The sequence below is a fragment of the Thamnophis elegans genome, chromosome 10, assembly GCF_009769535.1.
Source record: "Thamnophis elegans isolate rThaEle1 chromosome 10, rThaEle1.pri, whole genome shotgun sequence".
NCBI classification, from domain to species: domain Eukaryota; kingdom Metazoa; phylum Chordata; class Lepidosauria; order Squamata; family Colubridae; genus Thamnophis; species Thamnophis elegans.
In genome coordinates this window covers 46591778-46613684 of record NC_045550.1, presented here as the reverse complement: position 1 = coordinate 46613684, position 21907 = coordinate 46591778, and the positions used below count along the sequence as shown (strand labels likewise).

Sequence of the window (21907 nt, the reverse complement as noted above, 5' to 3'; positions counted from 1 at the left end):
CTTGAACAAAACATCTGGCTGATTTAGAAGTGTCCAGGCATTGCCTTTTTCTGACTTCTCGGTTTTAGCTAATGAAAAAAGGAGTATCCTGTCTAGATGGTAAGATTATTGAAAATGTGAATATATGATTACCTATGAGGTTTTTTTTTAATTAGGACAACATGGTCCACCTAAATATGGGACAGAGCATACTGCTTCCTATTTCGCTCCAATCCTGCCTGCTTTTGCAGGCAGTTGCATTCGCGACAAACTATTTTGTGTTAAATTTATATTTACCAGCAAAGAAATAAAGGAAGACTAGTATAGATATATTTCAAGCTATTTAGCTCTTGTCAGCTGGCTGGTTCATCAGGTTCGAATCCCAGAAGGGTATGGCCAGCTGACGAAGGCTAACTAGCTTGAAATAGTTCTATACCACTCCCTTCATTTCTATGTTGGTAAATATAAATTTCACATATGATTGCTTATCTTTGCACAATTTCTGGAGTGTTTTGTAAACGCAAGGAATTTATACACTTGAAACTTATATGCTTTAATTTTTGTGTTTAGAATTAAAACTTGATAATTTGGGATTTAACAAACTGTTTTTTCTATGATTCTGTCAATAGGTTTGGAAAAATGAATTCAAAAGCTGTCTATTGTCTTGTAGCAATAAGCATCACCCTGGTTATTATTTTAGCCTTGAGTTTCCGAAATACAGAGGAAAAACCCACAGATTGTGAGAACTCTTCCCAAACAAAGGGGCAAGAGGAAGGTGGTCAAGATACTGACAAACAGGTATTTCAAGATTTAACCCCAGAAGAGATAATACAAGTAAAGAGGTATTTAGAGTCCAACCTGGGAGTACCACTAGTGGAGACGCCTCAAGCCAAACCATCAGACAACTGCATTTATTTGATCACTGTGCAGCTCCCTCCCAAAGCACAAGTATTACAATTCTTAGATCATCAAGGTTCTAGACCAGCACGGGAAGCTCTGGCTGTGGTCCATTTTGGAAATCAGGTGGACCCCAATGTGACAGAATTTGTGGTGGGTCCACTACCAGAACCAACATATCATGGCGATATCACGGCACAAAAATATGGAAGGAAACTGTCTTATTCTCAAAGATTTGTTTTGACAAATGAGTTTAATGAAATCAATGAATTTTTAAAGGACGAATATCCTAAGGCTCCAATATTCATGCAAGAGGTTCTAAATTACAATGGAAGCAATATTCAATACATCCATCAATTGCCACCAGGACTTAAATCAGGAGATCGCAAAATGTGGGTGAGTCATTTCCAGAATGTGACTGGCTATTATTTGCATCCTGTTGGGCTTGAGGTCCAAGTGGATCACAGTAGCCTGAATATTTCCGAGTGGAAGGTAATAAAAGTTTTCTATAATGGACAATACTTTGAAGACATGGAAGATCTTGAGAGACAATTCAATATGGGACAGGTTACAGTAGACAAGGTTATAGAGGCCCCTCCTGATGGAGGTTATTCATCACTGAAGCAAAGGATGTCATCAAATCTTACACACCCTTTGCAGTATGTACCTCGTGAACCACGCTATAGGATTCAGAATAATCAAGTCACCTTTCTGAACTGGAGTTTTGCATTTGGAATTGATGCCAGCAGGGGTCCACGTATCTTTGATGTCAGGTTTAATGGAGAAAGAATAATCTATGAATTAAGTTTGCAAGAAGCAAGTGCTATCTATGGCTCCAACAGTCCTACTTCTATGTTGATCAGATACATGAATATGGGTTTTGGACTTGGATCATTTATCTTTCCACTCACCCAGGGAGTAGATTGTCCTTATTTATCCAGTTACTTGGACTGGCACTTTTTTTATGATACTTCATTACCTGTTAGCCGTAAAAAGGCTATCTGTATCTTTGAGCAGAATGCTGAGTTACCCATACGACGACATTATGAAAGCATCCAGTCTCCTTTTTATGGAGGGTTGGCAGATTCAAAGCTGGTGTTCCGAACCATATCTTCACTTGGCAACTATGACTATGTCTGGGATTTTATTTTCCACCAAAATGGAGCTGTTGGTGTTCGAGTCCATGTCACTGGGTACATTCAAACTTCATTTTACTTTTGTAATGCCAAAGACTTTGGCAACCGAGTTCAAGAAAGAGTGCTTGGAATAATTCTCACCCACAATATTCATTTCAAGGTGGATTTGGATGTTGGTGGTAAGTAGGACAAATGCCTGCAACTTTCAAATAAATTTATTGATTTTTATGATGATTGTAAAAGTTATAATGAAGAAAGATTCAAAAGTGTGTTTACTATTCTCATTAATGTTCTTTAACAATTTTGGAGAAGAGGTTTTTTTTTAAAAAAAATATTTATTTCACTATTTATCTGCTATGAAAATGTAATTCAAGTACAATATTCACTGTCATAATAAGAAAATATGATCAGTGGCTACTCAACAAAGTATCATGGTATTAAATTCATATGCAATTATTTTGGGGGCTAAATCTGGAAATTGTTTGACTTTCAGGTGCTTTGGCAAATAAGGCTGGTTTCAGGACAGATAATATCAAAAATCTTTTATGGATTATTTAGAATACAGAATAATAGAGTTGGAAGGGACCTTGGCGGTCTTCTAGTTCTATCCTCTGCTCAGGCAGGAAACCCTATACCATTTCAGAAAAATGGTTGTCTAATCTCTTCTTAAAACTTCCAAATGTTTTCATTCTCATTCCTGAGTCTTTATTTTTTTTTAAAAAAAAGGATGTCATAAAATGAGTAATTGATGAGCTGTGTTTAGTGCTTTACTTTTAAAGAATAAATTCTGAACTAACAATAATAAAATAACGGCAATTGATCATCCACACATAGTAAACCTCAGCCAGTTTGGTCTAGCGGTTAAGGACCAGATTAGAAAGATGGGGACCCTGAAAAGTTATATTGCTCAAGCCTATACACAGGAATCTTCTCAGACTCCCAATTTATACTTGGATGAGACTAGATAAGGTTCAACAACATTCAAGGGGGGTTGTTGGATTTTACAATCTTGTACCCATGTAAGGATTCCAGACTAATTCTTCATTTGACTCCTCCTCTTGGTTTGGCCTCTCTCTCTCTCCTACATACAGCTGAAGCAATAACCACCTAGGTCAGGAGGGTGTCTTGACCTTGTTTCTGATCCAACAAGAAGCAATGGTTGGCTTGATTTGAAGATTAAGTTGAAAGCCAAGAAATATTTCATGGAAATCTGCATATGAAACCAGCAGTTCCAAACAAACATTATTTCACTCCAGTTCTTGGGTCCAATTCTATTTCTATTTCTTTCTATTGCATAGACACATTCTCTCTGTCATATTCTTTTTTACTGCTGACTCATTTTGAATGCTGATGCTTTCTGGACAATGATCCAATAAAACTCTTTTTCCAATGCAACAAAGTGAAAGTTATTATAGTGTATATAAATATTTCTTTTGTGAAGTTCTCATATTTTCTGATAGGGTAGGACACATATTCTGTGGCCCAGTTTTGCCCCTTCTGCCCTGACTGATCTTCATTGTTGAAAATGGGTAGTGGAGTTTTCTTTTATGTTAATTCAGCAAACACATGAACATTGTAATGAAAACCCTAAAATAGTTCTTTAAGGAACAACAAAAGTCTACCAGGAAAATTTTCTCCTCTGTGGCCTCAGCTATTTGCCTTAAACCCCCAGCCAATGTGGTTCTTAAGTTACTACAAAGGTTAAGGCATTCTGGATAAAAATATAGTGGATTATGCAAAATGTCTTTAAAAGAAGGATAAAGTTTACTCCTCAGTTATTCTTACTAGGTATATGTACTGACTTTACAGTGGTAGAGAGACTAACTTGATTCTGCACCTAATAACGGCAGCAAGACTGTTGGTGGCGCAATACTGGAAGAAGGAAGACCTGCCTACAACTCAAGAATGGACATTGAAAGTTACAAACTTAGCCGAGATGGCTAAAATATTGGCATATCTTAAAGATCACTCAAATGAGAGATATAAACGAGACTGAAAAAAATGGATTGACTATATACAAAATAAATACGGGACCAAGAAATTCCAGTTAGCCTATGCTTAAGATCAGAAATGATTTAAATTGTTTAAAGTTAGCTCAGCAAGAAGAAGCTAAGATCAATGTAGAGATGTCATTAATTTCTTTATTTCTTTTTTCTCAATAGATTTTAGACTGTGTTTGTTAAAAATCCATACCGTGTACGGGTTCTGGGAAGTCGGGGGGGGGGAAGGAGGAGGGGGGTTGGGGGGGAGGGTGGAGGGAGGGAGGGGTATACATTAGGCTAGACAAGAATTTGGTGGTAAACTAGAACTATTTTGACACACAAAAAATTGTACTCCGATGTCTTACTGATTGAGGAATGATGAAATGTTTGTTTTAAAAGAAATAAAACTTTTGAACCCACCCCCCCAAAAGTTACTACAAACTATCACATACAGTCTTTTGGTTCAAAGAGAGCAGTCAATGAGATGCTGCATACTTTGGATTTGCATTTCATAATGAGTTTCATAAAAGCTGTCTACATTATTTCTGGAAGAAGTGAATGTACTGAGATTACAAATTGCAGGTAGCCAAATTCTTGGACCAAGTCAGTGTATAAGAGAATGCATCAATGTAATGGTCCTGAACTAAATAATTCTAGGTGAAGTTCCTTCTCAAATAGAGAAGATGAATGTGTAGAAAATCCCTCTTTGCTAATATACAAAGACATGTTAGGGAAAGGGGTAGGTTTGTGATACCTGATTGGAAAATGTATGTTGTAAAGCCCTGAAGCTGATATTTCCCAGTTTGTTTCAATAAAGGAGAATGCATGAAATCTCTGAATGATTTGTTCTAATAAACCATTAACCCAAAATGTCTCAGTCTTATCAGTCTTATTTAGTTTTATCATTGCTGGTTTAGGTCATTGTTCAGATGGTGCTATTTAATGAATGAGCTGCTGTTTATTAAAATTGCAAAGGTTGTTTTTTTCACACCGAGTTACATTGTTCAAATTCAGTCTGGAAAAACTAATCCTGCATATTCTTATCACAATTTCATCTCCATATCAGCAAAGCTTTAGGATATAAATAACTTTGATTTTAAGAAGCTGAATATACAACAGGAATAATCTGGTTTATCATTAATTGCTCAAATTCTAATTACTATACTGATTTTCTTTCCGAGGTGTGGAAAATACCCTGGTTGTCAATGACATGGCTTTTGAAACCATGCAGGTCCCTTGGAGCCCAGAACATAACATCCATCGAATGAAGATGGTGAGGAAAGTTTTGGACACTGAGACCAAGGCGGCATTCCGTCTCCATGACAACGTGCCCAGATACATTTATTTTGCATCCAACCGCACAAACAAGTGGGGCCATGAGCAAGGCTATCGGATCCAGTTGGTCAGCTTTTCTGGAGACCATCTGCCAGAGTTGGATCCAATGGAGCCAGGCCTCAGTTGGGGTCGGTAAGTGACTATTTCTAAGTGCAGAAATAAAATGGATTCCCCCACGTCTTTGGCTTTCAGGTGCTTGAATAAGATTTATTCATTTTAAAGTAATGTACATATCCATCTCTTGGCTTCTGGCAGGCCTCCTTGCAGATGATATGTTTAAAAAGTCTGAATATTGATAAAATATTTGCTAGGGAAAATCTTTCCAATTGCAGTACTTAACAATAGAGTATATAATTGAACAAAGTGCTAGCCAAAATCTGCATAATTTCTTCTAGCTAATGTTCCTCACTACCATTCATGACAGATCTTTCAAGTCCCAGATTTTGTTTTTATTAAAAATTCATTATTGGCTTTCATAGAAATATGTAATTCCCTTGACAAATATAACATGCTTGGGTTGTAATCTATAATCATGTTTGAAAGAACAGTTAATAGTTAAAAACAGACCTCAATCGGAGAGCTATTCTTGAGGTTGATCTAAGAAAAACCCTACAGACACAGAAGTTTCCAGATGTATGGAAATAAATATAGGTTTATAGAAATAAAATTGTAAATCTTTTAGTAAATCTAAGTGATATAAATTAATGATAAATGTGGCCTGAAATACATTTTTAATTTACCCTATTATCCCAGCTATAACCATATCTGGACTAGGCAGACCAAGCTATGTATAGTTTACTCCCTTATCTGATTTCTATAATAAACTTTACAAGTGTCCTTCAATAACACTGAAAATTTCACATTGCACTGGTTGAGTATTGAAGATACCCAACCCATGTTATTGTACTCTTGCACTTTTGGACCAAATTTGAGATGCTCCTGGCAAACTTAAATCTCCTGCATTTGGGGTCAGTATATTTAATGGACCACCATGGTCCACAGTGGTCTTGGGATTCTGCGACTCATCTATGGAATTACACATGGCAGTTCATGTATAAAATCAACTCAAAAGTTATTTGTAGTTTAATAATGAGTTACAACAATGATTGTCCCTATATTTTTATAGTTGAGCTGTTCATGGAATAGCATCCTGTTGTTATATTATCTTTCAAGACTGGAACAATCATCTCTGAAAATCTTAAGAATAGAAATAATAAATTTTAATAAGAAATAAGAAATGCAAGTCCTCTTGTTTTGCCCTTTAGTTATAAACTAGCTGTTACAAAGAGGAAGGAAAACGAACCTTTTAGCACCACTGCCTACAATCAGATTGACCCATGGAATCCTCCCGTTGCCTTTGCTGACTTCATAAACAATGAGAACATTGTAAATGAGGTAAGTGACCCCAGCTACCATTGAAGCACTTTGTAGCTTATTATCCCATAATTCTGCAGAATGGATCTAAGGTCTTTGCTAACAATATTGTAATCCCAGTTTTCCATTTCTGCACATCCCTAATTCCAAGTAGACAAACAAAAAAATCACATTGTCCGATTATCCCTGCATTTTATTAAATTATCTGCTGCTTTACTTAACAAACTTAGTTTATTTCAATCCATTCCTGTACTACCTTCCGGTTTTGCAGGTCTTTCTCCTAAGATAGCACAATAATATTATCTCTTTTCCTTTCACAGGATCTGGTTGCCTGGATCAATACTGGCTTTCTCCATATTCCACATGCTGAAGACATACCCAATACTGCAACCCTTGGGAATGTGGTTGGTTTCTTCTTGAGACCCTACAATTATTTTGATGATGACCCTTCCATGTATTATCCAGACAGTGTTTTCTTCATTGATCAACAGGATTCCAATATCTGTGAGATCAATTAGTAACATGTTTGGCAAAAATAGCTTCATGTTGCCCATTTCCCCCCTTCAAAACATGACAACTTTCTAATGTATTTTACATTTTGACAGTGAATTAGAAATAGGAAACAAACAATAAATGTGTACTAGAGTCAGCTAATACTCAGGGGTTTCTGCACAGTTTTTTTGAAATCAGAATTTTAAACTGTGTGCATATATTATATTAATCTGTATCTCAATAATACTTTTGGTTTTTGCTTAAAAATGCATGGGTATAATTTATCTTACTTGCTAGAGTTCTACAATTTTCTTCTTCCTTCTGCATAATTAATGGACATTTTTTTCTAATTATTGGTACCCTTTATCTGTTTTATAAGATACCTTTAAGAAGAAGGTAAACTCAATTGGTATTACTATGATGAATATGAACTGAATGTTATTTGAAAAGATTGTTTAAAGACATGGAATAAAGTTTAAAGAGATATGCTTAGATGGGAGAAACTATAATTGATTTTGCTGGAAAGAATTTTTATACCGATTTACCATAACAACAATTATTTTAACAATTGATGCACCATTTAAACTCTGGCAGAATAATTTAAATGGCTGGGGAATAAAACATGATTAAATGATGTTACAAGATGTGAAGGAAAGAGTGGGATTGGGTTTAGATGATTTGAAATTGCATTTTGTTGTTTGGTTTTGAAAAAAGACTGCATGTTGCTGAGAAACAGAAGGCTTCTGCAGTCAGAAGGACATGACATGAGATTTTGGATAGCATGGTTATTTGTGCTACAATAAAATGAACACTAATGTAGATTTTAAAAAAGGATTTGTTGTTAGTTGCGAAGTCATGTCCGGCCCATTGCAACCCCATGGACAACGTTCCTCCAGGCCTTCCTGTCCTCTACTATCTTCTGGAATCCATTTAAGCTCACACCTACCGCTTCAGTGACTCCATCCAGCCACCTCATTCTCTGGTGTCCTTGTCTTCTTTTACCCTCAATCTTTCCCAGCATTTGGCTCGTCTCCAGGGAGTCCTTCCTTCTCCTTAGGTGGCTAAAGTATTTGAGTTTCATCTTCAGGATCTGGCCTTCTAAAGAGCAGTCAGGGTTGATCTCCTCTAGGACTGACCGGTTTGATTGTCTTGCAGTCCAATTTAAAAAAGGATAGGAGTACTGTTTTGATGTGGAATAGATAGAACTTGAGGTTGTGCCTCAAAATACCTTCTTTTTGCACTAGAATAGTTTGTGGATGAGAAATGAGAAGCAAAAACAAAAGCTATCATGAGATGCTAGAATTTTGTTCAAGGACAATGTAAGATAAAAACAAGGGAAGAACTACTTGATAGTGGTTTTCTTATGTACATTTATTATTATTATTATTTAAAAAATCAGGTTTTGAATATTTTTAAGATTGAATTTGAAATAGAATTGCATAAAATAATGAACGTGGAATTGCTAAAATGTATAAACCTTTTGAATAACCAGAATAACAAATGAAATATGATTGAGTCAGTTAAAAATTGGTTGTAATGTACAGGTGAGAAACATTGTGAAAATACATGATTGAAAGAATTGCAATTTCTATTATGTAAAAATTTTAAGGAGAAAAGTTACAAAATGAGGCATCATTGGTATGTCACCAGAGAAATTATGTGAAATGTATAAAGGCACTTCAAATTAATGTTGGGAAAATGAAAAAACAAGAAGTGACATTTTACTATGATTGGTAAACTTACAAAAAAGCCAGAAAGTTTTGGATTCAAATTCATACATAATTCAAAAGATTTTAAAGATTACTATACAATTAATTCTGGAGGCTTTTTGGAGGGACTGATAAACAAACAGTTGGGAAAAAAGTAGTGAAACTTTGTTTTTATATATGAAAACTTAGCAAGATTTTTATGTGCACAAACATGGGAAGTTTCTGTACTTATATATAAATGACATGATTCATCATTTTTATGTGTTAGACAGGATAGATTATAGGAAGAACATTTTTGTTGCAACTTTAGAGTAAAAGATAAATGTATCATTGTACTTATAATTATTGTACACAAGATCAGAAGTTACTTTTTTTTCTTTTTCTATTTTTCTTTTTTCCTTTCTTGCACTTTCAGATTTCTTTTCTATTTCTTTATTTTCTTCTTGTTTTAGTTGTATTGATTTTTATCTTTTATTTTTTTTAAATAAAATGTGTATTATATTTATTTATATAAAATGTATTTGAAATGCCTACTTCACTTTACGGTAGATACACACACACACACACACACACACACACACACACACAGAATTATATAAATTAAAATTGGCATTTTTGCTATAAATTGAAAATTTTATTGTGGGATGGTATTATCTTACTTAGCAAATCTTGAAGTATCCACTTCAAAAATATTGTGTTAGCTATGATGATATCCAAGAAAAAGCATGACTTATTTCAAATCTTCCCAAGATTAGGAACCCCATTATAAAATTATCTATAATTATTCCTTTCTCATAAATAAGGTATGTGACCTAAAATATGGAAGACGTGAGATTTAACAGAATAACAGAATACTATTCTGCTCAAAAAACCCTCTTCTCATACAATGGAGTGAGGTTTCTTTTACCTATTTAATTTGGTACATTTCTGACCAAGCTTTATTTCTTGATTAAAACTGCTGGAAGTATAAAGCTCTTTTCTTGTTTTGTGTGAGATGTTGTGGCTGAAGCAAGAATCTTATAAGGAAGGAAACCCTTTTGTATCTTTCTCTGATCCAGGTCCGATAGGAGTCCTAACTTGATAGGAGTCCTAACTCAAGCAAGTAATCAAATACACATTTTTAAACCATTATTTATACTATACTATCCCATCAGGATGCAATGCAACCACAATAAAATAATGACGTCTTTTTCCATTTTAATGAAATATTAGTCTCATTAGTGTTCCAGGTTACGTAATCTATTAAATTTAATCTATTTTGATCCAAAGAGTCTCTCAAGTTCTTTAGCTGTGGCTGTGGCTTTTATCTTCACAGCTTGGCTGAGACAGTATAAATTTTCTGTTCCTGTTCAGACTGATTTTCACTTTGCTCTGTTTCTATTGGATGTTGATTTAATTCTGCTCTACATTGGCTAATAAAGTGCTTGGCGTTTAAGACAGAATTTAATCTAAGGCTTTATAGCTGGAAGGCAAAAATTACATCTCCCTGTTTATCCCAATGAAAATGACTCTTATTCTTTCTCAAAACCTTATATAGAAAGGAATATTCCTTTCTCTTCCCTAAAATTCTGGAAGGGATCTCTTTCAAAACCATGATTTCTTTGTCATTCATCTTTAGTCTTGTGTTGTACAGCACTTGCTCTGTAGTGTTTTGCAAGAAAAAAATAAGATCATATCTCTAGGAATTATTCTTCTAGCTGCATATGAAGAACTGATTTGAACCTATCTCCCCCTCCATTTTAGACCTTTTCCATCTCAATAACTTTGACAATGCTTGTATAATAATTTTTAAAATGATCTTGCCAAGGGTATTTTAAGATTCCTTGAAATCTCAAACATAATTCTTTTTGTCTAAGCTCTAGAAATGACATTTTATCAAATTGCCTTTCTAAATCCAAATCTCTAGGGAACATTCTATTTTCCACAGAAATAGACCTCTTAACATCAGCCATCCATGCCTCCGATTTTGAATATATAGAATGGGTCATTTTTGCTGCAAAACCTTCCATAAAGATTTTTAAAGTCAAACCCTCCTGATTGCTTTCATTGTTCATGATCCAGAGACATAATAAAATAACAGTAGCACCCTCTACTGTTCCAAAGGCAAACTTGTCAGTACAAATACTATGGAACTATGAGACAGGAAATATTCAATTATAAATGTTTACAGATTCAACCCTCAGAGGAATAGATAAGGAAAAAAAGTAAAATATTACCATGGAAAGATAAGCAAAAAAATAAATAAAAATAAATTAAAATCCTCAAACAATTTTGGTAGATTTTTTTTTTTTAAAAAAGCATTTCTTAAACAGCAGTAGAGGTCTAACCCAGGAAAATACATCCTTAAAAGTCCCATTTTTGTTTGTTTGAAGTTGTTTTTTTTTTGCTTTTAAAATCCAATCCAACTTCCAAAATAATTCAAATGAAAATAAATTTAGAAAAATTGGAAATCAAACAAGAGAAGAAATATACTATAAGAAGAGAGCCTCTCTTACCCAACAAATAAATGTAACAAAAATTGTTTGAAAAATGAGAAGCCAAAATTAGTTGCTGTTCAACACACCATTGGACACGATACTCCTCCTTTTTCTTATTTCGTATTTCATCATTTGATAGCAAAAGTCCCTTCCACATCTTCTTGTCAACTTAGGCTGTCCAGAGCAGAGTCTACTGCCGGTTCGCTCACGGACATGCCACATGTGCACTTGTGCTTGATGCGTGCTGCACACGTATGCACAGTACATCCAAAATTGCTCTGTGCATGCGCATAAGCAAAAAACAAGATGGCAGTGCCATCTTCCATGGAGATCCGGACCCTCACTACCCTTCCGGCCTTTTGCAAAGCAACTAAGACCTGGCTGTTCCGGCAGGCCTGGGGCTGTTGAATTATCCAGCCCCACTTGAGGTTATGACTGTTGTTGAATTTTAAATTGCTATTTTTCATTTTTATTTTTTTGTATCCCCTCCCCTTTTTATTGTTAGTCACCCTGAGTCTCTCGGGAATAGGGCGCATACAAACCAAATAAATGGAAAAATAATGAGGTTTAATGGAGAAAGAATAATCTATGAGTTACGTTTGCAAGAAGCAAGTGCTATCTATGGCTCCAACAGTCCTACTTCCATGTTGACCAGATACGTGGATATCAGCTTTGGACTTGGTTCCCATATCTTTCCACTCAGCCAGGGAGTAGATTGTCCTTATTTATCCAGTTACTCGGACTGGCACATTTTTTATGATAGCCCATTACCTGTTAGCCGTAAAAGGTCAATCTGCATCTTTGAGCAGAATGCTGAGTTACCCATACGAAGACATTATGAAAGCATCCAGTCTCCCTTTTATGGAGAGTTGGCAGATTCAAATCTCGTGTTCCGAACCATATCTTCAGTTGGCAACTATGACTATGTCTGAGATTTTATTTTCTACCAAAATGGATTTGTTGGTGTTCAGGTCCGTGCTAGTGGGTACATTATGTCTGATTTTTACTTTGGTGATGCCAGAGACTTTGGCAATAGAGTCCAAGAGTGGGTGCTGGGTGCAATTCATACCCATAATATCCATTTCAAGGTGGATTTGGATATTGGTGGTAAGTAGAAAAATGTTTGTCACTTGCATGAAATTAAAGACTTTCTGCGTCAATTTGGCTTTTTTAGAATTGTTCTAATGGCTGTCAGAATCATAATGAAGACAAACTCAAAAGGGTATATTACTAACCTCTTACTAATGTTTTTGAACTTCAAATTAGGAGAAGAGAGGTTTTTTTTAAATGAAGAATATTTATTTACTTATTTATTTCACTGTCTTGTCACAAAACAAAGGGGAACAGAAAAGGAGAAGGAATGAAAATGGAAAGAGAGGAGGGGGAAAGCAGGAAAAAAGTGAATGGGAGAAGGAGACGGCAGAATCAAGTGGAGAAGGAAACAAAGTAAGCAGAGAAAGTGGTGAAGAGAGAAAGGGGGTGGCAGAAGGTCTTATCAGCATGTCCTGATGCCACCGCAGCACACCACCCATGCATGTGAGTAAGCCAGACATCCCAGAGGATGACCAAGATGGGTTTAGATGTGCTAATGGAGCAGAAGTGCACATGCCAGTGACAAAAGTGGGCTGACAGCCAGAGTGAGTTATAGAGAGAGGGACATTGAGATGTTTAGTGAGTGACTAAGAGCAGGGAAGAACCTCATTGCTTGGAGAAAGGGAACAGAGGGACGCAGACTCTAGTGGCCCTTTGCGATGATCTGTGGCATGGCACAGATGTAATACAGGTAGCTGGCAGTTCAACCAACCCCTTTATTTATCCAAATTTCCCCAAACGCTCCCATGTTTCTGGCAAGTCCCAGAGCAAATTGATGACACACAAACACACATCTCAAACAGCCTCTGGCTGCAAATAGTCCAACCCAATGCTATGACCACAATGGCTGCAAAGTAAGAAACAAGTTGAGGAATCTAGGAAGCAAAGGAGCAAGGCAAGTAATCCAGAAATCCAGAAAAAATGCAAGAAATCCAGGAAAATTCAAACATTGGCACTCAACACTCCATGAATTCAATGTTTGTTCCTCCCCACAGCATCTCCTTAAGTCTCAGTCCCAAGGTGTGCCTTGTGAAGAGGGGCGGAGTAGTCTCCTACAGAGTCGTCAGGTCAGTCTATGCTGTTCTTGCCTTCTCTCTACTCTCTGTGCTCGAGGATCAGGAAGGGGTGGTTCTTGCTCATCGCCTGAGCTCTGTCTCTCATGTTCACTGTTTAGCCTCTCCTGGTAATCCTTCCTCTCTTCCTCCCTGCCTACAAATAGTCCTAATCCTGAAAAGCCCTGGCCTGACTGGGCCTGCTTCTCCTCATTTGCCTCCAAAGCCAACGAAGCCGTCTCCTTGATTTCCATCACCTCCTGTTCCGGCTTATCTTCCTTTGCAGATTCAGGCTCCGACGGGGACTTGACACCCTTCCAGGAGGCAGCACTACATTAACATTGCCAAAAAATAGCATTTGCAATAGCACTTACTTATATACCACTTCACAGTGCTTTATACCCTTTCTAAGCAATTTACAGAGTCAGCGTATTGTCCCTAACAATCTGGACCCTCAATTTATCAATCTCAGGAAGATGGAAGGTTGAATCAACCTTGAGAGCCATTGAGAATCAAACTGCTGAAGTGCTGGCAGTCAGCAGTCAGCAGAAGTAGCCTGCAGTACTGCATTCTAACCACTGCGCCACCACGCCACGCAAACATTATTTCATAGCACAGGTAGTCTCTGACTTACAACAGTTTGTTTACTGACAGTACAACATTATGACAGCATTGAAAAAAGTAACTAATGACTGTTTTTAACACTTATGAATACTGTTGCATCTCTATTGTCTTGTGATCAAAATTCAGATACTTGGTAATGGATTCATATTTATGATGATTGCAGTGTCAGGGATCATGTGATCACCTTTTGCGACTCTGTGTGTGATCTCCTTTTGCGACTCTCTGACATGCAAAATCAGTGGGGAAGCCAGATTCTCTTAACAACTGTGTTACTAAGTTAACACCTACAGTGATTGACAACTGTGGCAAGAAGGGTCATAATATGGGGCAAAATTCACTTAACAATTGTCTCACTTAGTGATAGAAATTTTGGGCTCAATCGAGGTTGCAAGTTGAGGACTACCTATAGTGGTTAGGTCCAATTATATATTCCTATTCTTTTCTCTGTTACATGCATTCTGTCTGTCATATTTTTTTCTAGCACTGATTCATTCTAAATACTGCTGCTTTCTGTTCAATAAGCCCATAAAACTCTTTTGCTAATACCACAAAGTGGATGCTATTTATTGTGTTTATAAACATTCATGAAATTCCCGTGTTTCCTGATAGGCTAAGACACACATCCTATGGCCCCCTTTTTGTCTGTTCTGCCTCCACCTTATTGCTGAAAATTGTCGGTGTGGTTTTCTTGCACGCTGATGCAGCAAACACATGAACATAGAAGTGAAGATTCTAAGTCAAGGTCCCTTCTGAATATTCTTCTTGGTTAATAGGCAAAGACATTGTCAGGGAAAAGGGTGAGATTGTGTTACTTGAATGGCAAATATATATTTAAATGACCTGAAGCTGACATGTTCCTGGCTTGTTTCAGCTGCGCATTAGCTAATAAATAAAGGGAAATGCATAAAACTCCCTGAAAGGTTAGTTCTAATCAACAATTAACTGAAATATTTTACTTATGCAAAATATCTAATTCGGTTTTATCATTTTACATCATTTTCAGATGGTATTATTTAATGAGTTGCTCTTTATTAAAATTGCAAAGAATGTTTTCTCACTCTGAGTTACGTTGTTGATGTTCAGCTTGAAAAACTAATTATGCATACTCTCATCACAACTTCATATCTAGGTCAGCAAAACATTAAAGTAGAAACAATTTTTTTATTTTTAAGAAACTGCAAAAGGAGTGGACTGGTCTATCAGTAGTTGCTCAAGTACTAGTTGTTGTACTTGTTTTCTTTCTGAGGTGTGGAAAATACCCTGGTTGGCAATGACATGGCTTTTGAGACCATAAAGGGCCCTTGGAGCCCAGAACATAACATCCATCAAATGAAAATGGTGAGGAGAACAAGGCGGCATTCCATCTCCATGATGACATGCCCAAATATATTTATTTTGCATCCAACCACACAAACAAGTGCGGCCATGAGTAAGGCTATTGGATCCAGATGGTCAGATTTTCTGGAGATCATCTGCCAGAATCAGATCTGATGGAGCCAGGCCTCAGCTGGGGTCGGTAAGTGGCTGATTTTTAAGTAAAGTAAAAGTAAAGGTTCCCCTGGCACATATGTGCTAGTCGTTTCCGACTCTATGGGGCGGTGCTCATCTCTGTTTCAAAGCCGAAGAGCCAGCGCTGTCCGAAGACATCTCCATGGTCATGTGGCCGGCGTGAGTAAACACCAGAGTGCTGTTACCTTCCCACCAAAGGGGGTTCCTATTTTTCTACTTGCATTTTTACATGCTTTTGAACTTCTAGGTTGGCAGAAGCTTGGACAAGTAATGGGAGCTCACTACATTAAGCCGCGCTAGGGTTTCGAAGCACCAAACTGCCGACCTTTCTGATCGACAAGCTCAGCATCTTAGCCACTGAACCACCACATCCCTTCCGATTTTTAAGTACAAAGTAAAATAGTTTCACCCATGTCTTGGGGTTTCAGGACCTTGAATATGATAAGCAGGAGCTTTCAAATTTATTTATTTTTAAGAAATCTATATGTCGCTTTTGCTAGGCTCTGCTCTAGATTATGTTGTTTAAAAGTCTGGATAATGGCCAAATATTTGCTAAGGAAAACATTTCTGTGGAACATATAAAGGTAAAAAGCACTGTTCAAACTGTGCAAAAAAAGTTTTTTTAGCTCATATTCCTCACTATCAATCACAAAATTCACTACTGGATTGCGTAGAGAGAATCAGTTTCTTTTATAATTATGGCATGTTTGTGTTATGATCGCAGTCGTGATTGGAAGAGTAGTTAAAAGACTTTCATATTACAATGCTCCATTTCTGGGTACTTATCTAAGTCAAATGCCACAGATTATTAAAGGTTAATACCATCTAGCAAAATGAGTCTTACAATCTTGTGCTTTTCTCCAACATGTTTCAAAAAGGAAGGCAAGAAAATCCTGAACCAGATCAGTTTTGAGATGTACAGAAATAAAATTTAAATTTATTGAAGAAAAATGAGAGTATGGTATTTAGCAGATTAACAGAGTTGGAAGAGACCTTATAGGTCATCTAGTCCAACTCCCTGCTCAAGCAGGAGACTCTACACCATTTCGGACAAATGGCAATCCAGTCTCTTCTTGAAAGCCTCCAGTGATGAAGCTCCCACAACTTCTGAAGGCAAGTTGTTCCATTGGTTGATTATTCTCACTGTCATAAAGTTCCTCCTTATTTCTAGGTTGAATCTCTCCTTGGTCAGTTTCCATCCATTATTCCTTGTCTGGCCTTCAGGTGCTTTGGAAAATAGCTTGACCCCCTTATCTCTGTGGCATCCCCTCAAACATTGTAATACTGCTATCATGTCTCTCCTGGTTCTTCTCTTCACCAGACTAGCCATGCCCATTCCTGTAACTGTTCTTCATATGTTTTAGTCTCCAATCCTCCAATCATCCTGAATACTCTTCTCTGCAATTTTTCTATAGGCTCAACATCTTTTTTATAGCGGGTTGACCAAAACTGGATGCAGTACTCTAGGTGTCGTCTTACTAGGGCTTTATAAAGTGGTATTAGAACCTCACTTGATCTTGATTGTATCCTTCTGTTAATGCAAACAAATATAAATTAAAGGTAAAATTGTGGCCTCAAATTCATTTTAAGTTTATATCAGCTATAACCATATCCGGAATAGAAAGACTTGTCTATTGATAGCCATGCATAATTTTCTCCCTTGTCTAATTTTTGTAATTACCATCCAATGGTCCTCTTCAGAAGCACGGCTGGTTTCAGCATGTCTTTCCAATCGCTCTGGTTGAGTATTGAAGAAATCTGAGCCATATTATTTTGTGTGTAATCATGTATTTCTGGACCCAATTCGAAGTGCTAAACTGAAATTTCATTTTCTTTGTGGTTTGGGATCACTATATTTAATCAACTCCCTACCAGGAAGAATCCCATTCCATTGCTAGTTTGCATAGATCCCTCAGTGGTTTAGGGGTTCTGCAACTCATCAATGTAATTACATATGGCAGTTCCAGCTTAAAATCTTCTCAAATTTCAAAAGTATTTTAGTAATGAGTTAAAACAATGATTGTTCCTAAGTTTTTACATCTGTCATGGAACAACCTTCTGTCATTATATTGCCTTTCAAGACTTATGCCTCGAACAATAATCTTTGAAGATCTTAAGAAGAGAAATAATAATTGATAAATGTCAATCTCTGCAAGTCTTCTTGTTTTGCCTTTTAGTTATAAGCTAGCTGTTACAATGAGGAAGGAAAATGAACCTTTCAGCACCACTGTCTACAATCAGATTGACCCTGGAATCCTCCTGTGGCCTTTGCTGACTTCATAAACAATGAGAGCATTGTCAAAGAGGTAAGTGAAGATGGACCCCACCTACCATCGAAGCATTTTGTAGCTTATTATCCCAAAATTCTGCAAAATGGATCTAAGGTCTTTGCTAACAATTTTGTATTCTCCATTTTCCATTTCTACACATCCCTAATTCTTAGTAGACAAACAAAAAATCATATTGTCAGATTATCCCTGCGTTTTACTAAATTATCTGCTGCTTTACTGAACAAACTTAGTTTCTTTCAATCCATTCCTGTGCTACCACTGGTGGGTTCCGGATCTGGTTCCAACCAGTACGGTTGGAACGGACCCAGCGGCATCCACGTGGACGCATGCAGCACACACATGTGTCTTAGCCCCTCTGTGAGCCTCCATGATGATTCACCTGCTCAGTGGAGCGTCACACAGGCATTGTACGCGCCCTGCAGGGAAGCGGAAGTGCCAAAGACTTAAAAGACTGGTAAGGAGCTTGGGCGAGTGGGTACCAGAACAGTATCTGGTGCTCTGGGCAGGCTCTGGTATGCCCGTACTGGGGCGTATTGCCTGCAACCCACCACTATGTGCTACCGATCTGTTTAGCAGGTCTTTCCCCTAAGATAGCACAATAATATTATCCCCTTTTTCTTTCACAGGATCTGGTTGCCTGGATCAATACTGGCTTTCTCCATATTCCACATGCTGAAGACATACCCAATACTGCAACCCTTGGGAATTTGGTTGGTTTCTTCTTGAGACCATACAGTTATTTTGACAATGACCCTTCCATGTATTCTCCAGACAGTGTTTTCTTCGACAACCATTTCCTCTGAGGTCAAACAACTTGCATGTCTGGCAAAAATATCTGCCCATTTCCCCCTGTTCACTAATGAAGATTTTCAGAACATAACACCGTTCTAATGCAGGGGGGTATCAAACTCAATTTCATTGAGGGCCGCATCATGGTTGTGTTTGACCTTGGGGGTCCAGGATGGCTGTGGCCAGGCTGGGTGTGGCCAGCTTGACATCACTCCTGTCGGGGGCGCCTGTGAGCACTCTGCCAGCAAAAACGGGCTCCCCAGCTCTGTTTCAGTGGCGATAAGCAACCCTCCCAAGCTCTGTTTTCACTGGTAGAGGCACTGCGGGCCAATCCTTCACTATTCCCAGAATGGCCCCATGGGCTAGCTCTAAGCACCCTGTGGGCCAGATCTGGCCCCTGGGCCTTGAGTTTGACACCCCTGTTCTCATGCCTTTCACTGTTTTAGCTGTTTTAGCAATGAATGTGTATTACAGGTAGCTAATAGTTTCTTCTTTCTGCAGCAGAGTTGGGTTTCTACCAGTTCGCACCTATTCGGTAGAACCGGTTCGTCAAATCTACCGAACCGGTTACAAGAGGTTCCACCAGTGGACCCAGAAAGCAGGCCGCACCTACAGAAGAGGTTCCAATTTTTTTTGAAACCCACTACTGCCACACACACACACACAGACAGACAGACAGACAGACAGACAGACACACACACAGAGAGATGAAAGGAAGAAATAAATAAAGAAAAAAGAAAGAAAAAGAGTGTGAGAGAGAGATGAAAGAAAAAAAAGAAAAATGGGACAGAGAGACAAAAGGAAGGAAAGAGAGAGAGAGAGAGAGAGAGGGAGGGAGGGAAGGAGGGAGAGAGAGAGAGAGAGAGAGAGAGAGAACACATGGCCAGCAAGCCACTCCCACCAGGTCACATGGCCGGCAAGCCACTCCCACAAAGGAGGCCACACCCACAGAGTAGGTTCCAAAATTTTTTGAAACCCACCACTGTTCTGCAGCATTAATTATTTTTGTTTGTCTGAGTATTATTCCACTGTCTTCAGGAAACCATGGGTTGGAATTCTCTCAGGATTAAGAAGAATGTTGTAGAACCTTTCTTTGGTTTAGGAATACTGTCTCTAAGCATGCAAGGCTGACATTTTAACTTGACAGAAGACATTGAGAATGACATATACTGGTGTTTATTAGCTGTGATCCTCCATTCCTTTTACAATATTAAAACACTGATGAGGAACCCCCTGTTGTAAAATTATGTAGAGTTACGTGTTTTTAAGAAATAAGGCATGTGATCTGGCATATGAATGATTTGTCTTTCTTCTGGCAAAACCCCCTAAACAATGGAATGAGGTTTCTTTCATCTATTTTATCTGATACGTTTCCCTCCAACTTTTCTTTCTTAATATTGTGAAAGTGTGAAACTCTTTGGAAGGACTCTGCTATACACAGTAGGCAAGCACTGATTAGGCCCAGGTCTGCTTGGCTTCTCAAAAGGAGTTGGACTTTCATTGTAGGGATGGGAAGATTCAATCATCTAGCCAGTAATCAGTATGAGGGATTAAATCAGAATTGTAGGATGAACTCATGGATAGGATAGTTAGAATCAGGGACCCCAAATAAGCAAAAATGCAGGACTGCAAGATGTTGTGGTTGAAGCAGGAGTCTTGTAAGAAAGGAAAGCCTATTGTGTCTCTCTCTGATACAGGATAATCTAATACAAAGGTGCCCAAACTTGGCAACTTTAAGACTTGTGGACTTCAATTCCCAGAATTCTCCAGCCAGCAAAGCAAAGAGTTGAAGTCCACGATAATAGGAGGTCTAAATTGAAGTCAGATCAAACAATCAAACATGCATTTTTATCATTATTTATAATATTCCTTTTCATCAGGATGCAACCCAAGTACAATGAAAATAAACAAATAATAATTATTTTGTATTTAAAATATAGGCGGAATACATGTGGCATAATATATGCATAAGCACAGTGCAAATGATAGTATACAGTTATTAAAGCTAAGGTTAACTAATAAGATTTAGCATAGCAAAAGTTTATATTGCCATTCTTAGCATATGCTCACAATCACTTCCATTTTGTTTTGTCTCAATCCAAACACTCACAAACACAGGGGGAGCTTTGGAAACTTCACTAGGAACTTTTCAAGCAAATGAGCAAGGGAGGAGGCAAAGGTGCATGCAAATACACAAGCATACACCCACACCTAGAAGAGAAATCAAGCCGCCCCCCCCCCCCCCAGAGGTCCGGCAAGCTTGCCTTGAAAGAGACTCCAAATCCAAAACATTAGACATAAGTGAGGTCAGGGGAAGTTCTACGGTCCAATTGTTTGTCACCAGCCAATCTAAGTCCAGAATCACAGTCCAAAGATTTCAGGTTAAGGATTAAGGCACCTGGAACCAAGGTTAACAAGCAGTTGTTGCAGATGAAGAGACTTGAGCTTTCCGCTCTTATTAAATATAAGGAACACCAATGTGGCTTATTTGGAAAGACAAGACAATCATTGGCAACAATTCTTGCAAGGACCCTTGGAGAGTATGTTTGCTCTGCTCTCCCTTGCACAAGGCGAGCACTTGCACCGGCAGGCGCACAGGAAGTGGCCCCTTTTACTTTTTCTGAGACAGGTGGCAGCTGTGTCATCTGGATGGCAGACGGCGTAACCTCCTTTGCCTGCAGCTGCTCGGGATCGCCTAGCCGTTTTGGGATTGGCTGCTCTCTGTTGGTTTCCTTGTAAGAGTCTGAGCGGGCCATAATAGCAATAGCAATAGACTTATATACCGCTTCATAGGGCTTTCAGCCCTCTCTAAGCGGTTTACAGAGAGTCAGCATATTGCCCCCAACAATCTGGGTCCTCATTTTACCCACCTCGGAAGGATGGAAGGCTGAGTCAACCCTGAGCCGGTGAGATTTGAACACCTGAACTGCTGATCTATCAGTAGCCTGCAGTGCTGCATTTAACCACTGCGCCACCTCGGCTCTAATAATAAACAGGTTTTCCAGCCTTTCTGAAATGCATTTAGGGAAGTTTAAAACAGAATGAGAGGTTGGGGGGAGGGGAAGGGAAGAGAACTTCATAATTGAAGACTTTGATCTTGAAGTGTGTGCAAATGAAATGGAGCAAAGGGAGAAGAGGAAATGAAAAGGAGCCGCTGTCTTGTTATGCG

The 21907-nt window shown here is 38.0% G+C and overlaps 2 protein-coding genes across 2 annotated transcripts; both read left to right on the top strand.

Annotated features, from left to right (window-relative positions):
* Positions 1-618: 618 nt before the first annotated feature.
* On the top strand, positions 619-7221 carry LOC116514323 (primary amine oxidase, lung isozyme-like). The gene is made up of 4 exons (XM_032225857.1): positions 619-2191; positions 5176-5461; positions 6595-6724; positions 7024-7221. The coding sequence occupies exons 1-4, from the start codon at positions 619-621 to the stop codon at positions 7219-7221; spliced, it is 2187 nt and encodes a 728-aa protein (XP_032081748.1).
* Positions 7222-11941: 4720 nt separating this feature from the next.
* On the top strand, positions 11942-18752 carry LOC116514220 (membrane primary amine oxidase-like). The gene is given in 6 exon segments (XM_032225694.1): positions 11942-12488; positions 15396-15494; positions 15497-15665; positions 17836-17900; positions 17903-17964; positions 18576-18752. Coding segments are annotated over 6 exon segments (1119 nt in total).
* Positions 18753-21907: the final 3155 nt, after the last annotated feature.

What these genes read in the sequence shown, in the direction of transcription:
- LOC116514323 (XM_032225857.1), top strand. Translation starts at nt 619, where the DNA reads ATGAATTCAAAAGCTGTCTATTGTCTTGTAGCAATAAGCATCACCCTG. An exon ending in GGTGGATTTGGATGTTGGTG is followed by an intron (nt 2,192 to 5,175) that starts GTAAGTAGGACA and finishes TTTCTTTCCGAG; the next exon opens with GTGTGGAAAATACCCTGGTT. An exon ending in ATGAGAACATTGTAAATGAG is followed by an intron (nt 6,725 to 7,023) that starts GTAAGTGACCCC and finishes TTCCTTTCACAG; the next exon opens with GATCTGGTTGCCTGGATCAA.